General features: G+C 37.8%; 1 protein-coding gene across 2 annotated transcripts in view; it reads left to right on the forward strand.

Annotated features, from left to right (window-relative positions):
* Eif5b (eukaryotic translation initiation factor 5B) overlaps nt 1-25,167 on the forward strand; it is a 99,245-nt gene that overhangs the window by 55,412 nt on the left and 18,666 nt on the right. The window contains exons 9-14 of one of the 2 annotated variants that reach the window (XM_045147740.1): nt 712-789; nt 6,493-6,779; nt 15,209-15,316; nt 15,926-16,036; nt 17,236-17,303; nt 21,372-21,513. In XM_045147740.1, the coding sequence (XP_045003675.1) occupies nt 712-789; nt 6,493-6,779; nt 15,209-15,316; nt 15,926-16,036; nt 17,236-17,303; nt 21,372-21,513 (794 nt within the window). The remainder of the gene's footprint in view (nt 1-711; nt 790-6,492; nt 6,780-15,208; nt 15,317-15,925; nt 16,037-17,235; nt 17,304-21,371; nt 21,514-25,167) is intronic. The other variant, XM_004669781.3, reaches the window with a different exon arrangement.

A 25,167-nucleotide genomic window follows, 5' to 3' on the forward strand; every position in this document is an offset into this window, starting at 1 on the left:
TGCAAACGAACTCCAGATGTGTGCACCTTCTTGTGCATCTGGCTAACATGGGTCCTGGGGAATTGAGCCTCAAACTGGGGTCCTTAGGCTTCACAGGCAAGCACTTAACCCTCTGAGCCATCTCTCTCTCCAGCCCCATGTGTTTGCATTTTTAATGTAATTTTTTGAAATGATGAAATCTGGGTTTAGTAATGTATATTGGAAGTATATTAAGAAATATAACATACTAGGTATATTGCCAAGATAGTTCTAAAAAATTGAGTGAAAGTTGCATTAATACATTTGCATAACTAAAACATTTCTTTTTGCATACTAGTACCTTTAGTCATGTGCCAACTCCTCAGCCCCAAACCTTTCTTTTTATGTCAGTGTAACTTTCTACTTTTTTACTAAAAGCCTAGACTCTCATTCTTTTGTTTTCTATAATTTTATTTTTCTTTATTTATTTGAGAGAGAGAAAGAAATAGGCAGGGGGGGAGAGAGAGAGGGAGAGGAGAGAGAGAATGGAAGCTCCACGGCTTCCAGCCACTGTAAACAAACTCCAGATGTGTGCGCCTCCTTGTGCATCTAGCTTACATGGGTCCTGGGGAATTGAACCTCGTTCCTTTGGCTTTGCAGGCAAGTGTCTTAACCATTAAGCCATCTCTCTAGCCCCAGACTCTTATTCTTAATTGATTTGTGTCTTACGTTACTATTTTTTTCTTTTAATAGAAGAAGAGGAAGAAGAAACTGAGGATGCTGGATTGGATGATTGGGAAGCTATGGCCAGTGATGAAGAGAGAGAAAAAGGTGAATAACTCATGAGTACACATTGTAAATCCACTGGTCATTAGAGATGTATGCATTTCCATTTTATTTTTAATTTTTTTTTCCCTCTTATTTATTTGAGAGAGAGAAAAAGAGGCAAATAGTCATATAGAGAATGGGCATGCCAGGGCCTCCAGCCCCTGCAAATGAACTCCAGATGCACGTGCTGTCTTGTGCATCTTGTTTACGTGGGTACTGAGAAATCAAACTGGGTCATTAGGCTTCACCAGACTAGTGCCTTCACTGCTGAGCCATCTCTCTAGTCTGAGATTTGTGTATTTAAATGAATAGTATAATTCCTGATCATGACAAATAAATAAGTGACTGTTCTGGAGGTAGGGACTAATCTTGTTCTCTCCATTGCCATGGTTCCTAAATCCAAACAAATAGGTTTTCAGAAGCCATTTGTCAGATACCTACACTGAATAAATTTTTTTTCCTAATGCTGGTAATATCAGTAGGGTTATTGTACATAGCCTACCAAAAGCTTGATAACTTAAAAATGTAATGAAAAGGAAAAGATTAGTATTGTTCATAGTCATTATGACTACATGTAAAGTTTTTTGGCATTTATTTTCTGCTCCTTATTACTAAGGTCTCTACTTTCTTTGAATTTCATTTCCTATAATTTGTCTTCATAACATCTACAGAATGATGTTTGACTCTCTGACTTGTTGAAACTCCTCCCTTGCCCTTGATTTTAAAGCTATAATTTTCATTTAAGCATGGGTTTTTCCTTTATTTCACAAGTTCTGGTGTTAATATATTTTAGTTTTCATAGTAACACGTACTAACTTTTTTTTTTTTTTTTTTTTGAGGTAGGGTCTCACTCTAGCCAAGGCAGACCTGGAATTCACTATGGAGTCTCAGGGTGACCTCAAAGTCACAAAGATCCTCTTACCTCTGCCTCCCTAGTGCTGGGATTAAAGGCATGCACCACCACGCCCAGTTAACATACTAACTTTTATCTATAATTTTTAGTTATATTTCTTTTTAATTTACAAAAGTAGCTGATCAGGGAATGTACATGATTCATGTTGTATATGTATGTGGGTCTTAGAACTGAGTCTCTAGTCTTTAAGCAAGTACTCTACCAATGAGCTGCCACTTCCCTAGTGATTTCTTTCTTTCTTTTTCTTTCTTTCTATCTACCTATCTACTCATTCTATACTACTACTTGAGAGAGAGAGAGAATGAGAACAAACACGGGTCTGTCAGGGCCTCCAACCACCTTGTGCATTTGGCTTACGTGGGCTCTAGGGACTTTAGGCTTCCCAGGCAGGCACCATAACCACCATCTCTGCAGCCCCTGATTTTCTCTTTGGAATATGTTGAATCTTATTTTATAGGTTAGCATATGGTCAATTATTCCTACTTTTAAAAAATATGATTAGAATGTATTTATGGCTTACAGTAGCTAGGTGCCTTTCTTTATAAACGTAGGCCAAGATTGGTGTTGGGTTGTTTTTTTTTGTTGTTTTGTTTGTTTTTCGAGGTAGAGTCTCAGTCTAGCACAGACTGACCTGGGATTCACTATGTAATCTCAGGGTGGCCTTGAATTCACTGCGATCCTCCTATCTCTGCTTCCTGAGTGCTAGCATTAAAGGCATGCAGCACCATGCCCAGCTTTGGTGATTATATTTTTAAAGCCTTTATATTATTTTTTTTCTATGCAATATAAAGTTATTTTAATTACATAGTCTGGCTTTTGGGGGGCCAGAGACACATTTGGATTATTAGGTGTCCAGTCTGTGTTGTGGAACTCTTGAAATTTCTCTCACAACCCTTCCATTTGTAGTGTATTTCCGTCATGGACTGATAGACTCAAGTGCAGTTGTTTTCTCCTGTGTGAATCATCTAGTTTTTAGAAGGGGTTGAACTACAATTGAAGGTTTGGCCTTTCTGCACACTGCTAGGGCTTCTCTTGAATATGAGTCTTTTGGTGTTGTTTAAGGTTACCAAGAAGTGGTGGAACCTTTGGCACATTGGTTACACATATGTGGTCTCTCTCCAGTATGAGTTTTCTGATATTGATAAACTTTGGGAATAACAATAAAAGACTTCACCACGTTCCTTACAACTATAGGGTTTCCCCATATGGATTCTCTGGTGTACATTGAAGACTGAGTGAGTTTTCTGGGCTTTTCTACATTCTTTACGTGCATGATGTTCTCTCTCCAGTATGCATTGTCTGATATTGTTTAAGCTGAGAAAAAAGGATATATGCTTTGCCATACTCCGTACAACTATAGGGTATGTTATTTTGGTGTACAAAGAGGATTATTAAAAGAAGATGATCAAAGTTTATTCTGCATAGCTGTCAGTGGTAGCGTCCCTCATAATGGATTCTCTGATGTTTAAGATAGAAAGAAGTGTAACAGGCTTTGCCACGCTCCTTACATCTATAGAATGTCTCTCTAGTATGAATCATCTGACGTATAGAAAGACATAAAGCATGGCCAAACTTTTTGCCATATTCTTTACATATATAGGGTGTCTCTCCAGTATGAATAATCTGATGAGCCCAAAGGTGGGAGTAATACTGAAAGCATTAACATATTCATTGCATCTGTAGGAAAGCCCGTCCCATAAATTTTCAAGTGTTGAATCAAGTGTACAAAATACTTCAAGGCTTCTTGACATTCATTGCATTTGGATGGTTTTGGTCCAGTATGAATTTTTTGTGTTTGTGTAATAAGGTTTGGATGAGATCTGAAGTCTTTGCCACATTCTTTACATTTGTATGGTTTCTCTCCTACATGAAGTAAGTGATGAATATTAAGGTTTGTTTTACTTGACAAGCCTTCAGCACATTCTTGACATTGGTATGGCTTCTCTTCTGTATGAAATATATAATGATGATTAAGTTGTGCATTAGAACTGAAAGCTTTGCCACATTCTTCATATTTGTGAGGATTATCTACTATATGAATTATATAGTGCTGATTAAGGTATGTGTTACACCTGAAAGCTTTGCCACATTCCTGGCATATGTACGGTCTCTTTCTGGTATGATTTAGATGATGTTCTCTAAGTTTTATAGGCCTGTTGAAGCTTTTGCCACATTCTTTTCATTTGTATGTTTTTCTCCTGTATAATTTAGATGCTGTTGCCTACAATTTTTATCAGTTTTGAAGCTTTGGTCACATTCTTCACTTTTGTACCAGTTTAAAGTGCTTCATAAATAATTAAGAAAGGATGCATTTTAAAATGTCTGCCACATTCTTTACATGTGTAGGACTTACCTGCTTTATCAAGGCAGTGATGTTGATTTGAGGATGAATCAGTGATAGAAGCTTCTTTATATTTGCAAGGCTTCTGTTAACAGTGAACACCCTGAATGAATGATGCCTTAGAGGAAAGTCTTTTGCGGATTTGCTGTACTTGCCAAGGTTTGTTAAGCCAGATGCACAAGGTGGCACACTAATCTGGAATTCATTTGCATTGACTAGAGGCCCTGGCACATCCATTCTCTATCGGCCTCCTTCATTCTCTCTCTCTTTCTTTCAAAACATTAAGAAAAAATAAAAACAGTGAAAAAATCTTCAGATCAGGCAGACTTCAGCTGTCACCGTCAGTGTGGTAGGACATCACTGGAGCAGAAGGAGGAGGGTTTGAAGACTTAGTAGCACCATAAACACAGGGCAGACAGTGTCCTTCTCTGGATATGTGTCTTTTGAAGCGCAACATTCCAAAGCTGCCTTGTTTGCTCCAGAAAGGTGTCCAGGTATAGTTTACACATAGCAAGACCATGGCCAGGCTCCGGGTGGTGCCAGTGTCTAACATGTGATGCTCCTTGTGTCAGCAGGTTACTGCTGACAAGTTCTGGGCAGTACTCCTTTATATTATTCATCATCATGAATCCCTCCTACCATGATCATGGACTGTCTTGTCTTGTTTTTTTTTCACTGAGTTCTGTTAACTTTTGCTTTGTATATTTTGATTCTATGATAATAGGTAACTTCCATCTTAGTCTTTTTGGTGAATTGAGCCTTTTATTAACAATACTTTTTTTTTTTCTAACAGTTAAGTGCCTTATAAGTGTACTTTATCTGGTAACTCAGCTAAACTAGCTTTGATTATGTGAATACTTTCTGTCTTTATTGTTGTTCTTATGTCTTTAAGTGGTACTGCCATTGCCATAGTCTATTATTGCTGCTTAGTAAAATACCAATTGAGTAGTTGTTACTTTATTTTTGCCACTTGGCTTTGTGCGTGCCAGTCTAGCTGGCCTGTGAGCTTTTGGCTTCTCATTCCACTTCCCATTTCCATGGGTACTTTGGGATCACAGACATATGCACCACTTTATGTCCAGCTTTATGTGGGTTTAGAGAAATTGAACTTAGACCAGCAAGCTTGTAAGCAATGCCTTTAACTAGTGAGCCATCTCCCCAACTTCTAGAGTAAATTTTTTTCTTCATCCAGATGCTTGGGATAAGAAGTGCTTTGGATATTGGTATATTTGCATGTGCATGAGATACCTTGGAGATTGTGTCTCAAGACTAAAGAAGAAATTGTATGTTTTCTAAACAAATGGTTTATATGTAGGCATTTTAAAGACTTTTATCCATGAGAGCAGTTTCACAGCATGGAATTCAGTGTTTGTAATATGTCTGTGTCTAAAATGTTTTAGAATTTGAACCACTTCAAGCTGGAGATGTACCTCAGTTAGTGTAGAATGTTTGCCTGTTTCAATCCCTAAAACTTGATAGGCCAGACCTAGTGGTGCACCCTTATAATCCTAGCACTCAGTAGATAGAAGAAGCAGGAATAGAAGTTCAAGGCCATCCTTGGCTACTTAGCAAGTTCAAGACCAGCCAGTTATATGTGAGACCGTCTTTGGAAGAAAAAAAAAATGAAGCATTTGAGATTTTGAATTAAGGTTGCCCAACCTTTATTTACACCATCAGTGTGACTAAACAAATAATATGGAACCATCTTATTACATTTTTAAGAATATATTTATTCATTTATTTATTTGTTAGAGGGGGAGAGAGAGAGAGAATGGGCGCACCAGGGCCTATAGCCACTGCATACAAACTCTAGATGCATGTGCCACTATGTGCATCTGGCTTACATGGGACCTGAAGAATTAAACCAGGGTCCTTAGGCTTTGTAGGCATGCACATTAACCTCTAAGCCATTTCTCCAGCTCTATTTTATTAAATTTTGAATTGAGGGAATCTGAAGGTGATTCTCCAATAATGGGGATTAGCTAATTTCTTTTTTCTTACTCATCTTACTCCTAGAGTATAATTCTACAGGGCTGTACCTCACAGTAAGGACATAATTCAGTGCCTACCCATCCCCTTGCTGTCCTTGATCTCTTCAGTCCTTGGTAATTCTGGACTCATAATTCGTGGACCTAGCTTTTGGTTACTGCCTCTAGAATCAGCAAGAAATACCAAGAGGAAAGCATTACTTAACATTGTACTCAGCTTTCAGTGATAATGTTCTTCCTTGTCTCCTGGATTAGTGCCTCCAGCTTTTAGCACTGAGGACCAGTCTTTACTGTAGCAATAGATACTTTACATTTATGATTCAGGAAAACACAATGTTACGGCTTCAGTGTATTTTCAGTATTAGTTTTCCTTATTTTATTTTACCTTATTGTTTCTTTTCGAGATATAAATTTATGATGTTAACTTTCACTTACTTTAAAAAAATCATTTTTTGTCCCCAAAGAAGAAAACACGATACATATAGAAGTAAAAGAAAATCCAGAAGAAGAGGAGGAAGAGGAAGAAGAGGAGGAAGAGGAAGAAGAAGACAGTGAAGAAGAAGAAGAGGAAGGAGAAAGCGAAGGCAGTGAAGGTGATGAGGAAGATGAAAAGATGTCAGATGAGAAAGATTCAGGGAAAACATTAGATAAAAAGCCAAGTAAAGAAGTTAGCTCAGACTCTGAATATGACTCTGATGATGATCGAACTAAAGAAGAAAGGGCTTATGACAAAGCAAAACGGAGAATTGAGGTACTTATTTTTCCCTTTCTCTTTACTACCTTCCTCCCTATTCCCCTAGCATCATTAAGCAGCAATAACTTGTAAAGAGTACTATCTTCTCCCGTTTTTGTAATGCTAAGATAGCATGGGTCTAACCCCAGGGATTTCTTTCCTTTGCTCAAGTCAGAATGGAGACTGCTTTATCACCTTTTCTTTTGTTACTGTCTGTTAGGGTAATGGTTAATAGATAGGTGAAGAATATGCTCTGTATTCAGTTGGTTGCTTACATTAGTGTAAGGCATTTGTTGTCTTTTTGAAATCTAGTAGATTAATGAAGCTTTTTTTGTTTGTTTTTATCTTTTATTTCCTTTGAGACAGGGTCTTGCTATGTAGCCTCAAACTCTCCATCCTTCTGCATTTGCCTCCTAGAGTGCTAGAATTAGAGGCATGTGCCACTGCACTCAGATGGCGCTTTTCTGTTTTCCCTAATCAATACAATAGAATTTGAATTTTTTTTTATTTGAGTGAGAGTGAATAATGCAGGGATATGGGCACCCCACAGCCTCTTGCTGCTGCAGTTGATTTCCAGACACGTGCACTGCTTCATATTTCTGATTTTACCTGGGTTGGTAGGCTTTGCAAGCAAGCACCTTAACTGTCTAGCCACATAATTTTCTGAGATAAGGTTTCACTGTCATCTAGACTGACCTGGAACTTCTTCCTATGTCCACCTCCTAAATGCTGAGATTAAAGATGTAACACCATCCTGGCGGATAGGATTTGAAGCTAAGCAACATTTTAATTTCCTTTTCGTCTTTTCATGTACGATTAATTTTCCCACGGTTTTTGTTTTAGTACCTTTATGCTGGTATCTGTGTTTTCCTTCTGCAAATTCTAGATAGGGATAATTTAAATGTCTAAATGCCTAAGTAGGTTTCTCAACCCTAGTAAAAGTGGCATTTTAGGCTAGATAATACTTTGTTGTGGAGTACTGTCCTTTTTGAGGATGTTGAACAGTATCTCTGAACTCAGACACCAGGTCACCAGGTGCCTGTGGCAGTCTTGATGTTGATAGTCACTGTCTTTCCACATGTAATCTACTCAAATCTCAGATCCTTTGCTTCTATATTCACATTTGAGAAAGGGTCAAATAATTTATACTGTGTTGTTGATTGTTGCAGAACAACCAAAATGGGCATAAGACAGAAAATAAAAGTTTCCTTATTATGTGAGTTTTGAGTTTCAAAAGAAATTTTTAAAAAGGCTAGAGCCAGTGCTGGAGAGATTGCCTGCAAAGCCTAAGGACCCACATAAGCCAGATGGACAAGGTGTACATGTGTCTGGAGTTTGCAGTGGCTGGAGACCCTGGCACAACCATCTGTCTCTATCTGCCTCTTTTTTTTTTTTGGTCTCTCTCAAATAAATTAGTAAAAATAATAATTTTTTATAAAAAGGTTAGAGGGCTGGAGAGATGGTGTAGCCGTTAAGCACTTCCCTGTGAAGCCTAAGGACTCCGGTTCAAAGCTTGATTCCTCAGGACCCACGTTAACCAAGTGTACAGGGCCTCACACATCTGGAGTTTGTCTGCAGTGGCTGGAAGCCCTGGCCCTTTTTCGTTGTTACTCTCAAATAAATAAATAAAAACAAACAAACAAAAAAAAAAAGCTTAGAGCCAAACACAGTGGCACAGACTGTAATCTTAGAACTTGGGAAGATGAGGCAAGGGGATTATACATTCAAGGCCAGCCTAGGTAAGCTACATAGTAACAGCCAGCCTTGGTCTAAATACTGAAACCTTGTCTCAAAATCCCCAAAATTGTAAATAATGATAAAAAGGTAAATAATTACCTTGTTAGATATCATCTTTCTTTATTTCCTTTTCTTAAAAATATTTTATTTCCAAGGAGAGAGGTAGAGAATGGACATGTCAGGGCCTCCAACTGCTACAAACAAACTCCAGATACATATGCCACTCTGTACATCTGGCTTTATGTAGCTACTGGGAAATCAAACTGTAGGTCTTTAGGCTTTGTAGGCAAGTACCTTAACTGCTGAGCCATCTGTTCAGCCCAATTAGCTTTTTTTTTTTTTTTTTTTAATGAAACAATATGCTGTAAATTTCTTCTGAATTAACAATTTCTTAAGCAGCTTTGTTAAAATGTAATTTATATACTATAAGATTAGACCATTTAAAGTGTACCATGAAGTGATAATTTACAGAGTAGCACCATTACCACAAACCAACTTTAGAATATTTCCATTACCCCATAAAAATTCTTTGTGGCAAATTGAAGTCTTCCCCAGCCCCAGGCAACTACTAATACTCTTCTTGAAACTACTGATCTTGTCTTAAGGGGTTTAAAAAAATTAGGCTGGAGCGACGGCTTAGTATTTAAAGCACTTGCCTGCAAGCCACATAAGTCAGATATACAAGGTGGTATACACATCTAGAGTTTCTGGCACACCCTTTCTCTCTCTTTCTCTACCTGTTTCTCTCAAATAAATTTAAATTTAAAAATTATATAAATATAATCATGCGGCATGGTCTGTGGTATTATTAACTACTTCCACTTAGCCTTTTTGGGGGGTTTATTTATGTTACAGCATATTGTTTGTCCCTTCTTATTAACAAGTAATATTTTACTTTATCATCTTGCAAGTTGAGCATACCAAATTTGAGAGTGTAAAATGCTTCAAAATCTGAAGTCTTTTGAGCATCAACATTATGCCACAGGTAGAAAATGCCATCCCTAGCTTGTAATGACAGGTCATGGTCAAAATTACAGGGACATGGTTGGAGGGATGCCTTAGTGGTTAAGGTATTTGCCTGCAAAGCCAAAGGATCCTGGTTCTGTTCCCCAGGACCCACGTTAGCCACATGCACAAGGGGTCGCAGGTGTCTGGAGTTTGTTTGCAGTGGCTAGAGGTCTTGGTGCGCCCATTCTCTCACTCTCTCCCTGTCTCTGTCAAATAAATAAATAAAAATAAAATATTTTAATTACAAGCCGGTTGTGGTAGCACACGCCTTTAATCCCAGCACTTGGGAGGCAGAGGTAGGAGGATTGCCATGAGTTTGAGGCCACCCTGAGACTCCATAGTGAATCCCAGGTCAACCTGGGCTAGAGTGAGACCCTACCTCGAAAAAATTTAAAAAAAATTTTAATTACAAAAAATTATAGGGACAATAATACTATGTTAAGTGACTTTCATATACTATGTTTCTGTTGTATTCATTCTTTTTTTTTAAATTTTTTTTTGTTCATTTTTTATTTATTTGATAGCAACAGACACAGGGAGAAAGACAGATAGAGGGAGAGAGGTAGAATGGGCGCGCCAGGGCTTCCAGCCACTGCAAACGAACTCCAGACGCGTGCGCCCCCTTGTGCATCTGGCTAACGTGGGACCTGGGGAACCAAGCCTTGAACCGGGGTCCTTAGGCTTCACAGGCAAGCGCTTAACCGCTAAGCCATCTCTCCAGCCCTGTATTCATTCTTGATTATATGCAAACATTCAAAATTTACGACACCTCAAATCTGAAATTCTTCTTATCCCAAGTATTTCACATGATGAGCACTCAAGGTGTACCATGTTTACAAGCCGGGCATGGTGTCGCACACCTTTAATCCCAGGGCTTAGGAGGCAGAGGTAGGAGGATCACCATGAGTTCAAGGCCACCCTGAGACTACATAGTGAATTCCAGGTCAGCCTGAGATAGAGTGAGACCCTACCTTGGGGAAAAAAAAAAGATGTACCATGTTTAGTTGTTAACTCATTAGTTATAGGTCATTTCCCAAAGTGACTGCAGTCCACCTAGTTGAGAATTCTTGTTCTTTATATCTTTGTTTTTGCCTGTCTTTTCAACCATATCCATATGAATACCCCTCCTTGTGGCTTTAATTGGTATTGCAACATATTGAATATTTCTTTACGTGCTTATTTTCTTTATCTTTATTGGTGAAGCTTGTATGCAAATTTTTACACAATTTAATTGTGTAATTGGTCATGTTACTACTGAGTTACAGTTGATATTTTTCTTGAAGTTTTTAAGTTTTGCTATCTAATTCTTGGTTTTTTGCTTGTTTGTTTTTGTTTTAAGTTAGTGCCTTGCTATAGCCCAGGCTGACCTAGAATTCACTATGTAATTTCAGATTAGCCTTGAACTTACAGCGATTTTCCTACTTAAACCTCCCAAGTGCTTGGACTAAAAGGGTGTGCCACCATGCCCGGCTAGTCTAATTCTTTTAAACAAATTATAGTAGTTTATTGAATACTTAGGAGTAGACATTTTTTATATTTTATTTATGTATTTGAGAGAGAATAGGTTCAGCAGGGCCTCCAGCAAACAAATTCCAGATGCATGCACAACCTTGTGCATCTGGCTTACATGGGTATTGGGGAATTGAACCTGGGTCCTTGGGCTTTGCAAGCAAGTGCCTTAACTGCTAAGTCATCTCTCCAGCCCAGTACTAGAAATTTTATGCTTATTTTGAGGAAAATAAAGTGATAAGTAACTTACAACTAAAGTGCCAGAAATGGATAAGATTCCCAGACCTGTGGATTTGGAAGCTGGGGGTTGGGTTAGCATTTCATCACAGTTCTGGAAGCCAGAAGTCCAAAGTAAGTATTATTAAGACTTTAAAAGAAAGGGCTTGACAGGGACCCACCCTCTTAAGAGCTCTCAGGGATAGGTGTCTTTTTGGTTTTGTTTTTTTCTGTCTTCAAGTGTCTTGTGGCTTCTTGGAGCTCCTTGGCTTGTAGCAGCATCATTTTTGTGATCACTGCTTTCATCTTCTATTGTATCTGTACACCCCCCCTCCCCCAACTACCAGACTGTGCTTCTGGTGCTAGACCAAAGAAATGTTTGCCTCACCCATGGTCATGAGTTTGTCCTATTGTTCAAAATCTTTCCCTCTATTATAATGTGAGGTAAGAAAGTAAATTCATATTATGAATTCAACCAGAGCACTTTAAAAGACTGTATTCCCTGTCTTCAGATCAATTGATCAGAGATAACAAAAATTGAATATTAGACTTTCTGTTCCCCTCCATTTATCTGTATATGTATTCTTCATGATCACAGTTCTGTAGTTCTATAGTGAATTTTGAAATAAGGAAATGTAAAGATGGTTTGGGCTATTCTGTGTGACTTGCATTTCCATATAGATTTTTAGTTAGTCAGTTTCTGCCAAAGCTTATTGAGATTTTGATGAGGGTTGCCTTGAGTTTTTAGATCACTTTTTAGAGTTGTCACCTTACTATTGATTCCTTTTCTTTTTTTTTGTCTTTTTGAGGTAGGGTGTCACTCTGGTCCAGGCTGACCTGGAATTAACTCTGTAGTCTCAGGGTGGCCTTGAACTCACAGCGATCCTTCTACCTCTGCCTCACAAGTGCTGGGATTAAAGGCGTGTGCCACCATGCCCAGCTTACTATTGATTCTTTCATGGACATAGCTTGTCTGTTTATTTAATCTTTAAAGTTTCACCTAACAACATTCTTTAGTTTGCAGATGTAACTATTTCATTACTTTTATGTGTATTTTATAATTTTTTTTGTGAATGGGATCTTTTTTATTTCAATTTTTCACTGATAATATAAAGAAGTACAAGTAATTGTTAAGTATTTATTTGTTAAAAAATAAATATTTATTGGCATGCCAAGGTCTCTTGATGCTGCATATGAATGCCCATCTGACTTTACGAGGGTTGTTGGTAAATTGAGCCCACATCAGCAGCCTTTTATAAGCTTTTGCAGATCCATTGTGATTCCATCTGTCTATTCTGCTTTTGGTGATATCTGTCTCATCTTTTGGTTTTTCAAGATAGGGTCTCGCTCTAGCCCAGGCTGACCTGGAATTTACTATGTAGTCTCAGGTAGTCTCAGGGTGGCCTTGAACTCACAGTGATCCTCCTACCTCTGCCTTCCGAGTGCTGGGATTAAAGATGTGTGCCACCATGCCTGGCTTGTCTCATCTTTCTCTTTGTCCATTTAGCTAAAGTTTTCCATGTTGGTTTTCTCAAGGACCCAACTTAAGAGTTTTACTAAATATTCTCTTGCTTTTTTCTCTGCTTTTTCTTTTAATATGTTCTTTATTATTTTCTTTTGCTGAATTTGGATTCACCTGGTTTTAGCTAATTTCTCAAAGGAATGGCTTAGATATTGATTTGAGAGTTTGCTCCTCATTTTCCTCCAGCACTGCTTTAGCTTTGTCCATAGAGTTTGAGGTGTTTGTATTTAAACAAGTGTTCCACCACTGATTTACATCCCCAGATCTGTCATTTACAAAATAGTTAAAACTTTTTTTATCCCCTAATAAATGATCCTTCTTAGAGAATGTTTTTAAAGAGTTTGGAGGTTCTAGCAGGGCAGTGTAGCTACTGCTGTATTCTTGGCTGAGGGCCAGTCCTCTATTCTAGGACAGTCTTCCTCTTTACCAGGCATGCAGCTTCAGGAGGGAAGCACGTGGACTAGTAAGCAAGGAAAGGGCCAGCAGAGTCAACCCTGGAAATCAACAGGGAGATGGAGGTCACAGCCAGATCACCCTTACATCCTAGACAATGTTTTTAATGCACCAAAGGAAGAACTTTATATCATGTTCTTCATAGTCCCATTGTTTAGTAATGGTGCTCAACTTTTCTATGCTTACTCATTTTCTGTCTCTAATTTAAGTTCTAAGTTGTGTGTTTCTCTATTCAATTTTTCCTCATTTACTTGGGGATTCAATTAAATATATGTCTGCTTTCTCATTATAACTCCCTGAGGGATAAGTCTGTCTTTGATAGCATTATCTTACCAGAACCTAACTTGATTGTCTTGATTTCACAGATTATCTCTGGTAAATTTCTAATGAAACTGCTTGGTTATCTTTATTTATAAAGCAAGAGCTTTAGTAGGATTGAGAGGTCTTAGTCTGATTTGGAATTCAACTTTTTCTATTTGTTGTTGGGGTAACTGCTGGTTTTGACTGTGTCCTAAAGTTTGAAGTTTTGCTCTCATTGTCCTGTCTACCCATATATAGCAGTGGGATGGAGCAGCTGAATTACCACAGGCTCCAGTTTCTCTTTCTGATGGCCAGCAGACTTTCTTTGGTATACTGGTTTTTAGTTTAGTATATTCTTTTGTCCATTTGCTGGAGTTTAAGTGGTTGGTTTTGACTGTTCTATCCAGCTTTGTGTTGTTTTGTTGTTGTTTTTTTTTCCGTTGAAAGGTTTAACTGAGTTCTTTCATTCTGTCATTCAAGAAGGCTTGTGCTCAGTATAGTCCACAGCCACATTTTTTTATTCAGTTTTTTGATTTTTGTTTCAAGGTGGGGTCTCACTCTACTTCAGGCTGACTTGGAATTCAGGATGTAGTCTCAGGGTGGCCTTGAACTCACAGTGATCTTCCTACCTCTTCCTCAGGAATTCTGGGATTAAAGGCGTGTGCCACCACGCCCAGATTTGTATTGGGTTTTATAAACATAACCTAATTAGAGAGGGGAGATTATTCAAATGGGTTTGCTCAAGGCATTTGCTGAGTTTGGATCCCCAGAGCCCATGTAAAGCTGACTCAATTGTGAGCATCTGTAATGCCAGCCCATTTAGTAAGGTGGGAAGCAGAGACAGGAGAATCTGGGCTAGAGTGAGACCCTACCTCGAAAAACCAAAAATAAATAAATAAATAAAAGAACCTAATTTAGCTTCATATTTTTTATTCTTGGGCTATCTTAACAAAATACCACATACTTGATGGCTTAAACAACTGAAAATTATTTTCACACATACTTTGAGCTATAAGTTCAGTGTCAGGATATCAGCAAGAAGGGTTCCTTTTCCCTGATTTGTAGAAGTCTGCCTTCTTGTTGAGCTCTAACATTGCCTTTCTGCTGTACATATTTGGAGAGAGAGACCAATTTTTGGTGTCCGTGCTTCTTATCGGGACATTAGTCCTTAGATTAGGGCCCTGCCCTTATGACCCCACTTAACCTTAATTATCTCCTTAAAGATCCACAAATATAATTAATCTGCTGCAAATTTTGTGGATCAAGAACCTTACTTCACATTTTCTAAATTACATTGCAGATTTCCTGGTCAGAGTTTCCATTGTGGATAGTGACTTCTATCTAAGATGATTCATATATAGTAAATAGGTGTGAAATCTGGCAAACACTTACATGAAATCTTTTACTAAAGAACATTAAATAGGGGCTGTGCAGGTAGCTTAGTCCAGTGATGCAAGAGTGATCAGTAAGTTGGTGGTGATACTTTACCCTGTATATAATTATCAATGCTATTAGCAAATTTATTCGAAACAGGGTTCTTGTCCAAAGGAACTAGATTAAGAAGTTTACACTGTGAAGTGTCAAATAACCAAAGCACTTGGATGTAAGTTTTCATTCTCATGCTTTTAAAAATATGAAAGAAGATAAGTATAGTGGGGATTTAAAATACTATTTTAATTTTGTGAATTTTTTTAATTTATAGAAAAGACGACTTGAACACAGTAAAAATATAAATACAGAAAAGTTAAGAGCCCCTATTATCTGTGTACTTGGACATGTGGACACAGGGAAGACAAAAATTCTAGATAAGGTAAGAAAATAGCTTGTTAATATAGCTTTAAAACCAAATAAATACCTTTGACAAGCTTTACGAACATGTAATGTTAAGGGCACTTAGGTTCATAAACCTGTCTCTCCAGTTTTCCTTCATTTAAAAGAAATTCAGAAACAAATTGGTAAAGGATTTTTATTTATTTACAGTTTGGCCTATTTGAGGCATGAGGAAACAATTTCCCTTGTTCTTGAAAGAGAATAGTGTCTTAGTAGTTTTGTGGGATGTAAATTCTTTCTCCCTAGATCCATTATTTTTCTTCAAGTTCAAGACTCCTATATATGTATTAAACATAATAATTTTGCAGTAAAAACAAAATGTCATAGTGTAGTTACTTGAATGAATGGAGGGGCACAAGTTTCTTTCTTTAGGTTATTCGATTAGGGTCTTAGTGTGAGATTAATGTTACTGTAGTGCTTATAGCAATTCTACTTACAACAAAGAAACTGGGGGAAGGAATTTACCATGATTTATTGCCTATAATTATGGAAGTTGTCAGTAAAAAGAATAAATTGCCAATGCCTTATTGAGTTGGTTTTATCTTTTTATATGTCAAAATACTAATCTGAATTTCTTCTCTTCCCCTAGCTTCGTCACACACATGTCCAAGATGGTGAAGCAGGGGGCATAACACAGCAAATTGGTGCCACAAATGTTCCCCTTGAAGCAATTAATGAGCAAACCAAGATGATTAAAAATGTAAGTTCAATAGCATGTCATTTGTTTAAATCTATAACAAAAATAGAAAATATTTGCAACAGGGGAAAAGTACACTGGTATATGAAATCCTTATGTTTTACCATTCAGAATTAACACATGCACTATTTTGCTTAAGATATTTAAAAAACAAAAATGGGGCTCGAGAGATGGCTTAGTGGTTCAGACACTTGCCTGCAAAGCCAAAAGACCATGTTCAATCCCCCATGACCCACTTAAGCCAGATGCACAAGGTAGCACATATGTTTGTTGTTCGTTTGCAGCAGCTAAAGACCCTGATGCACTCATTCTCTCTCCCTTCTTCTCCTCCTTCTTCTTTCAAATAAATAAAAAATAAAATATTTACAGAGATACAAAAAATAGGCATTATCTATTGTAGGAGTCCTCACATGCCATTTTATTTAAAATGTTTTTTTGTTTGTTTATTTTTATTCATTTATTTGAGAGTGACAGAGAGAGAAAGAGGCGGGGGGGGGGGGGAGTGGGCACGCCAGGACTTCTAGCCACTGCAAAGGAACTCCAGATACATGTGCCCCCCCCCCCCCATGCATCTGGCTAACATAGGTCCAGGGGAATTGAGCCTTGAATCCTTAGGCTTCACAGGCAAGTGCTTAACCACTAAGCCATCTCTCCAACCCCTCACATGCCATTTTCTTTGCTCTTAGACCATTTTACAAATTGGTCTTTCTTTCCATGTGATCAGAAGTTCTAATCCATTCCTGGCTAAATAACAATTTAAAAAAAATATTTTCTTTCTTTATTATTTATTTATTTGAGAGAGAGGGAGGTAGAGAGAGAGGAAGAGACCGATACAGAGAGAGAATGGGCACACCAAAACCTCTAGCACTGCCAACGAACTCCCAGCGCATGGTCTGCCTTATACTTCTGGCTTACGTGGGTTCTGGGGAATTGAACCTGGGTCCTTAGGCTTCACAGACAAGCACCTTAATCACTAAGACATCTCCTCAGCCCCCAAAATAGCAATTTTGAGGTAAAAACAAAGGGCTGCAGACCTAGTTCAGTGGGTGATTGTGTGCCAATCTTACATAAGCATCTGAGCCATCTCTCCAGCTTTGACTTACTTTTTAAGGCCACTTGTTTGATGAAGGAAGTAGTAATATTTTTGTTTTCATTATAAATTTTTTGACCTCTTTATACTTGTCTTTCTCCACTGTTTCTAGTTTGATAGAGAAAATGTCCGGATTCCAGGCATGCTGATTATTGATACTCCAGGGCATGAATCTTTCAGGTAAGATCAGCCTTTTGTCATCAAGGAACTGAAACCTAGAAAGTCCAAATGATTAAGGTTGTGCGGTTCATCTAGGAAGATTTCTCAGTAGATAGCTGAGTAATAATATCTGAGTTTATATTCTTAGAATCTCTGTAAAATGCAAGACATTGTAATAGTAATCCCAGTGCAACTATGGCAAGATGGTTGTTTGAGACAGGAAAATCTTCCCAAACCTTGCAGGTCAGCTAACCTGACAAACACCATAGTAAACAACCACAGACACTACCTTCAAAAAGATGAAAGTGAGGAACAATATCTGGGGTTATCTTCTGATCACTACATAAGTGCTGTGGACACACAGAAAAGATACTAGATTCATTGATGTTGGAATTGTCATTGAAACCTGTTGTGCTATACTTACTAGTCTTCCTTTGCTCATCACAGATTTAACCGTGTTTTATTTGCATTCTTTGTTTTCATAGAAAACTTTTACTTTGAAAGATCACCCTTTAATGTGGGAAATAGAGCCATTCCTAATGTATACCAGGTCTAATTTCTTCAAAGCCTATTGCAAAGGGAGGATTTTCACTTCACTGTATTCCCTAACATACACACGCCTAAAACTAAGTATAATTGTTGGATTAGTACTTGGCAAATTAAAGACTAATGAGTCCTAATTAACACACGTTCTGTATCTGTGGATTCAAACATCTGTGGGTAAAATAAATAAGAAAGATTACATTTGTATTATGTATACATTTTTCCCTATCATTGTTCCCTTAACAAATGTTTTCTTAAGCATTAACATTTTATTAGATAGTGCAGGTTGAGCGCTCCTTTTTCTGAAATGATATCCTTAACCCAAAAATCTGAAATGCTAAATGCTCCAAAATTTGAAGCTTTAGAGCATCATGTCAGTACTCAGAAGGTTGTTGATTTCAAACTTTTGGATTAAATTCCTAACCTCTGGAAGTAATCTAGAGGTTGTAGTAAGATATGTGGGTCTTACTCAAATACCACACCCTTTCATATGAGACCTGGTCCCCTGTAGAATGAGTTATTTTCTCTTTTTAAAAAATTTCTTAAAATTTATTTTTATTAGATGTGAACATATTTATTAGTAGGTAAACAACACATATTGGTACTATCCTTTCCCTCTTCCCTGTCCCTTTTATGAAGAGGCCTTCCTCATTGGGGATGCAGGTCAACCCCATGGGGATTGTGGGTCATGCCTTATGGGGGCAGCAGTCAGTTATGGGGAAAGATGTGTGTCTTTGCAAAATTCCCTGAGCCATGTTGGGTGTGTTTTAAGTGTACTTCAGTGATGGACACTTAAGAGCCTCCGGATCTCTGGTTTGGTTGTGTTACCTCAGGGTCTATCTCCTTCACCCTTGTGCTGATATCAGATTCAGTAAGAAAGCAGCACACTTGCTCATTTCCCCAGTTCCTCTATGGTTTCAGCTGGGGCTGGAGTGGAATGTGTTGGGTTGTTTATCTCCTCAGATCCAGCTCCCATCTGAAAAAGAGAAGCAGATTCTCCAACAGAGAGTGCAGTCAGCACTAGTTAAATGGGATAACTATTATTCATATAGAGAGAATTTAAAGGGTGTAGACCCTCTTATAGCTCAAGATTAGTGGGAGCTTGACAATGGAAAGCAGAATTCTTAGCTGGATAAGATTTTCTTCCATTCAGTGGGTAATTTATTGGCTCTGCTTATGGTGTGTTTGTCTGTACAAATGCTTTTTAGCTTCATGAGATCCCATTGGTTGAGTGCTTGTTTAATTTCCTGGACTATTAGGGCTTTGTTCCGGAAATCTTTTCCCAGCTTTGTGTTGTGGAGAGTGCCTCCTATTTTTTCTTTCAGTATAGTTGAAGAGCTAAAAGGTCTTATACTGAGGTATTTAATCCATTTGGACTTGATTTTTGTATATGGCAAAATGAGTGGCTCTAATTTCATTTTTCTACATATGGTCATCCATTTTGTCCAACACCATTTGTGAAAGATGCTGTCTTGTCTTTTCTCTAGTCTACATTATTTGCACCTTTGTCAAAGATCAAGTAGCAGTAGTTACTTGATCTAAGGTCTTGCTCTTCAATTCTGTTCCATTGGTCTGTGTTTCTGTTTTTATTCTAGTACCATGCTGTTTTTGTTACCATGGCTTTGTAATATAGCTTTAGATTGGGTATGGTGATACCTCCAGAGGTTTTTTTTTTTTTTTTTTTTTTTTTTTTCTGAGGATATGTTTGGATATCTGAGTCTGCTACCATTTCATATGAATTTTGAGATCTGGTTTTGCTGTTAGAGTGATACTCACTTTATAAAAAGAGTCGGGGAGCCGGGTGTGGTGGCGCACTCCTTTAATCACAGCACTCGGGATCGCCGAGAGTTTGAGGCCACCCTGAGACTACATAGTGAATTCCAGGTCAGCCCGAGCCAGACTGAGACCCTACCTCGAAAAACCAAAAAAAAAAAAAAAAAAAAAAGGGATGATTCCCTGGTCTCCAGTGATACAAAATAGTTTGAGAAAAAATGGTTTCAGTCTTTTTATGAAGGTTTGATAGAATTCAGCTGAGAAGCCATTCGGTCCTGGACTTTTCTTTTTGGGGAGGTTTTGGATTACCTTTTCAATTTCCATGGATGTTATAGGTTTGTTTAGGAGATTAATCTGCTCCAAGTTTAGTTTTGGCAGGTAGTATGTGTCTTGGAATTCATCCATTTCTTCTAAATTATTCAGTTTTGCGGAGTAGAGGTTTTGGAAGTATGCCCTAATGATTTTTCTAAGTACTAATGTCTGTTGTGATTGCTCCTTTTTTATTTCTGATCTTGATAATTTGAGACTTCTCTCTGTCTCTCTTTTTTTTTTTTTTTGCTTGATCATATTGGCCAGGGGTTTGTCAAATATTGTTTAGTTTTTCTTTTTGTTAAATATTTATTTATTTATTTGACAGAGAAAGAGGGAGAGGGAGAGGGAGAGAATGGGCGCATCAGGGCCTTCAGCCACTGCAAACAAACTCCAGATGCTTGTGCCCCCTTTTGCATCTGGCTAACATGGGTCCTTCGCCTTACAGGCAAATGCCTTAACTGATAAGCCATCCCTCCAGCCCTTGTTTATTTTTTCAAAGAACCAGCTCTTCCTTTCATTGATTTTTTTTTTTTTAAATTGGTTTGTTATTTTCCAATTCATTAATTTCTCCTCTAATCTTGAATGTTTCTATCTGGAGCTCTTTGGGTTGGGTTCTTCTTGGTTTTCCAGTGCCTTTAGGTGGTCAATCAGGTTATTAGTTTGGATCTCTCTGTCTTTGTAATAAAGGCATTTAGGGCTATGAATTTTCTCCTTAGGATTGCCTTCATTGTGTCCCATAAGTTTTGGTGTGTTGTGTTTTCATTATTACTCAATTCTAGGAATTTCTGGAGGTTCCCAGTGTAGCACAAGGCATCCTTGGTGGAGATCCCTCAGTTTTCTGACTTTTGTTGACTTCTTTGTGTTTTGCCTACCCAGTTTACAGAGACTATTTTATTGAGGAGGAAGCAAGTTGTTGTCCTTTGGCCCATGCACCTTCGGACTTAGGTGAACAGGAATGTTGGTACCCAGTGGCCAGTGAGGATACCAGAGCAAAAGGCCTGATTCCACAGCTCACTCAGGTTGCAGGCCTCCCCAAGCAAGGCACAATGGGACCTACTAATACCAAGGGGCTGGGAGGACCAAGGAGATAGGGATCTGGCCTAGTCACTCCACACTGCTATGCCTGCCTACTCACTGTCCACACTGGTTACTCAGAACTGGGAGCTGGGAGGAGACAAGTCTGGAATGAGTTATTTTCTACTTGTAATTTAGATTTTACAAAGAAATTATTTTCTTTTGTTTGTTTTTGAAAGTAGGATCTTACTCTACCTCAGGCTGATGTGGAATTCACTATGTAGTATTAGGGTGGCCTCAAACTCATGGTGATCCTCCTACCTCTGCCTCCCAAATACTGGGATTAAAGGCATACACTACCATGCCCTGCTGAAGTTAAAACTTTAAGTTAGAAAAAGCTCATTGAAAAAATTTCTACTTACACATCTTTTTTCCTGTTCATGACAGTAATTTAAGAAACAGAGGAAGCTCTCTTTGTGATATTGCCATTTTAGTTGTTGACATTATGCATGGTTTGGAGCCTCAAACAATTGAATCCATCAACCTTCTCAAATCTAAAAAATGTCCCTTCATTGTTGCACTTAATAAGGTAAGTCCTTGTTCTGAAAAAATTGAATTGGGAAGAATTCTTTTTAAATTTTTTGTGGCTAAAAGTGTAGTATTATACCCGAACACTCATGTTTATTATAGCACTATTTATAGCCCAAGTGTGATTCTGTCTACATGCCTATCAGTGGATGACTGGATAAAGAAAATGTGCCATACATACAAAATGTATTATTGAGACATAAAGAAGAATGAACTATAGATACCACTCAGCAGTTGGAATGCTTGTCTGGAATACAAAAGGCACTGAGTTCAGTTCCCAGTTGTGAACAACAAAAAAAATATGCAAGAATGGATAGAACTGGATGTTGTTGTGTTAAGTATCTGTACTTTCATATGCAGAATTTAGAGGTTTTTTTGTTTTGTTTTGTTTTGTTTTTTTTGAGGCATAGTCTCATGTAGTCTGTGTATGCTGGCCTGGAACTTACTACATATTCAAAGATGACCTTAAACTTCAGATTTTCCTATTTTGTTACAGACCACACTTGGTTTACGCAGTGCTGGGGATTGGATCAAGCCTGAGGGCTAAATCCCCAGTTGTGGCAGGGGAGGAGTGAAAAGAAGAAATGGAAATAGAAGGGGGAATATCTAGAAGTCTAGTTTGGTATCTTCCCTGATTTAGGGGAAATTTTATATCATGATTTTGTTGAAAATATTTTTATTCCTTGCAAGTATACCTGTTAGCTTCTTGTAGGCCCATGAATCTTAAATTTGGTTATTTCATAGAGCCCTGTATATCTAGAAATTCCTGTACATACCTTCCCATTAATTCATCTTTGTCCATGTTGGAATGTCCAGTTCATTCACCTCATCTTCCAGCTCATATATTCTGTCCTCTCCGGGATTCACTCTGTTGGCAAGGCTTGCTATAGAGCCTTTAAATTGAGTATTGCCATTTTCGTTTCCAGATTTTCAGTTTTTGTTTGCTCCAATATTTCTATCTCTTTATTGAATTCTTTCATATCTTTTCTTTTCCTTATTTGCATCATCTTTTTGTTGTTCTTTGGGATTTGTTCAGAATTCGACTTACTTTGATTTCCTTTAACATTTATAATAATTTTTCTAAATTCCCTTTGTAGAATTCAACTTCAGTTTCAATGAAGGTAATTACTTGTAGTTTGAATTAGATGTCTCCGATAAACTCAGGTGCATTGAATACTAGGTCTCCAGCTGATGGCAGTTTGAGAATTGGGAGTCTTTCGGAAAGAGTTGAGTTATTGGTCACTAACTTATAGGTGTTATAGCCAGCTTCCCCTTGCCAGTGTTTGGCACAGTCTCCTGCAGCTGTTGTCCACCTGATGTTGGCCAGGAGGTGATGTCCAGCCTCTGCTCATGCCACAGTTTTCCTTGCCATCATGCAGCTTCCCCCTTGAGTTTATAAGCCAAATAAAACCCTTTCTTTCCTCCCATAGACTGCTTTTGGTTGAGTACTTTCTGCCATCAATTTAAAGGTAACTGCAGCATTACTAAAGGATTGATTTTGTCTTGGTTTTTCATGTTTCTTTTGTTCTTGTGTTGCAGCTTAAACATCTCAAGCTAGGCTATCAGTTAAATTTATTTCTTTATTTTTTTTAAGTTTAAATTTCTTATGTGATTTTGGCATTGTGACATTTGCTAGTTTTCATTTTGTGTTTATTTCAAATGAACTTTTCCCTCCATATTTTCCTGCCTTCTACAGAAAACATTGAATATGTTTATTTCTTTTTGGTTTTTTTGAGGTAGGGTCTTGTTCTAACCCAAGCTGGAAATAGTGAATTTTTTTACTAGTGCATTTTCTTGTCACTATTGGAATATTAGCTACCTCTTTATCATAGTTGTTGGTTGTCTTAATGTTTACAGTATGCACTTCCAACTTCAGGCTGTTATTAGTCCTGTACCCTTTAATACTTGTAAGAACCTTACAAGAGGGGGGTGGAGAAGTGGCTTAGTAATTAAGGAATTTGACTGCAAAGCCTAGGCACCCAGGTTCGATGCCCCATTATCCACAAAAGCCAGATGCACAAGGTGACACATGAGTATAGAGTTCATTTGCAGTAGCTAGATGACCTGGAATGCCCATATTCTCTCTCTGTCTCTCTCTCTCCCTTTCTCTTTCTCGCTCAAATGAATAAAATACATTTTAAAAAAAATAACCTTACAAGAGCATGCCATCATTTTCATCCTACTATCTGTTGTGCTGTTGCTCTCCTTTATTTTATTTTAACCTGGCCTACTCTCACACTTTACTATTGTCACCTTAAATACACATTTATCTTTCTGTGTTTGTGGCTTTTGAGGCAGGGTCTCACTCTAGCCAAGCTGACCTGGAACTTGCTCTGTAGCCCTAGGCCAGCCTCAAATTCACAGCAGTCCTTGGACTTCATCCTCCAAAGTGTTGGGATTGTAGACGTGAGCCACCATACTCAGTGCACTTTCTTTTTAAAATTATTTATTTTGAGGTACGGTTTCACTGTAGCCCAGTTTATCCTGGAATTCACTGTGTAGTCTCTAGCTGGCTACAGTGTCACAGGGATCCTCCTACCTCTCCTTTCAAGTGCTTAGATTAAAGGGGTGCACCACCATGCCCAGCTAGTGCACTTATCTTTAAAAGCAGTTTTTACGTAGCAAAATAAATTACGTTTATTTGCATATTTCATATTTGGTCCTTCTACATCCTTGTATATATTCAGGTTTCCTGCCAATACCATTGTTTTGTTTGTGCTGCTTAGCTGTTAAAAAAGAACCCAATGGACAGCAAATTCTGTTGCCTTTCGTATTATTATTTTACCTTGATTTTTGAAAGATATTTTTACTTGGAATAGAATTCTTAAGGTTTCTTTTTCTACTTCATCATTCCCTACTAGTTTTGTTTCTATGTGATTTTACTTTGTCTACTTTGAAGATTGTTTGTACTTCTGGAGTTTTATCAATGTTACTATACAAAAGTTTAATTTTTATCATTCTTGACATCTATGAATTTATTAGATTCCTAGTCGCTATACATTTTCTGCTCTATTTCCATGCATTTGTTTCTTTAGAATATTCTAGGGACAATCATATGATTTCAGCTACTTTTCTTAATCTTGCCACATAATTGAAATGAATGAATTTTTTTCTTTTTTTGACTTTCTTTTTTAATTTAATTTAATTTTATTTTTTATTAGCATTTTCAATGATTATAAAAAAATCCCATGTTAATTCCTCCCCCACCCCAATTTCCCCTTTGAAATTCCATTCTCTAGCATATTACCTCTCCATCACAATCATTGTACTTACATATATACAATATCAACCTATTAAGTACCCTCCTCCCTTCCTTTCTCTTCCCTATATGTCTCCTTTTTAACTTACTGGCTGCTGCTACTAAGAATTTTAATTCTCACGCAGAAGCCCAGTCATTTGTAGCTAGTATCCACATATGAGAGAGAACATGTGGCGCTTGGCTTTCTGGGCCTGGGTTACCTCATTTAGTATAATCCTTTCCAGGTCCATCCATTCTTCTGCAAATTTCATAACTTCATTTTTCTTTACCGCTGAGTAGAACTCCATTGTATAAATGTGCCACATCTTCATTATCTACTCATCAGTTGAGGGACATCTAGGCTGGTTCCATTTCCCAGCTATTATAAATTGAGCAGCAATAAACATGGTTGAGCAT

This window comes from Jaculus jaculus, chromosome 4, assembly GCF_020740685.1.
Source record: "Jaculus jaculus isolate mJacJac1 chromosome 4, mJacJac1.mat.Y.cur, whole genome shotgun sequence".
NCBI lineage: Eukaryota > Metazoa > Chordata > Mammalia > Rodentia > Dipodidae > Jaculus > Jaculus jaculus.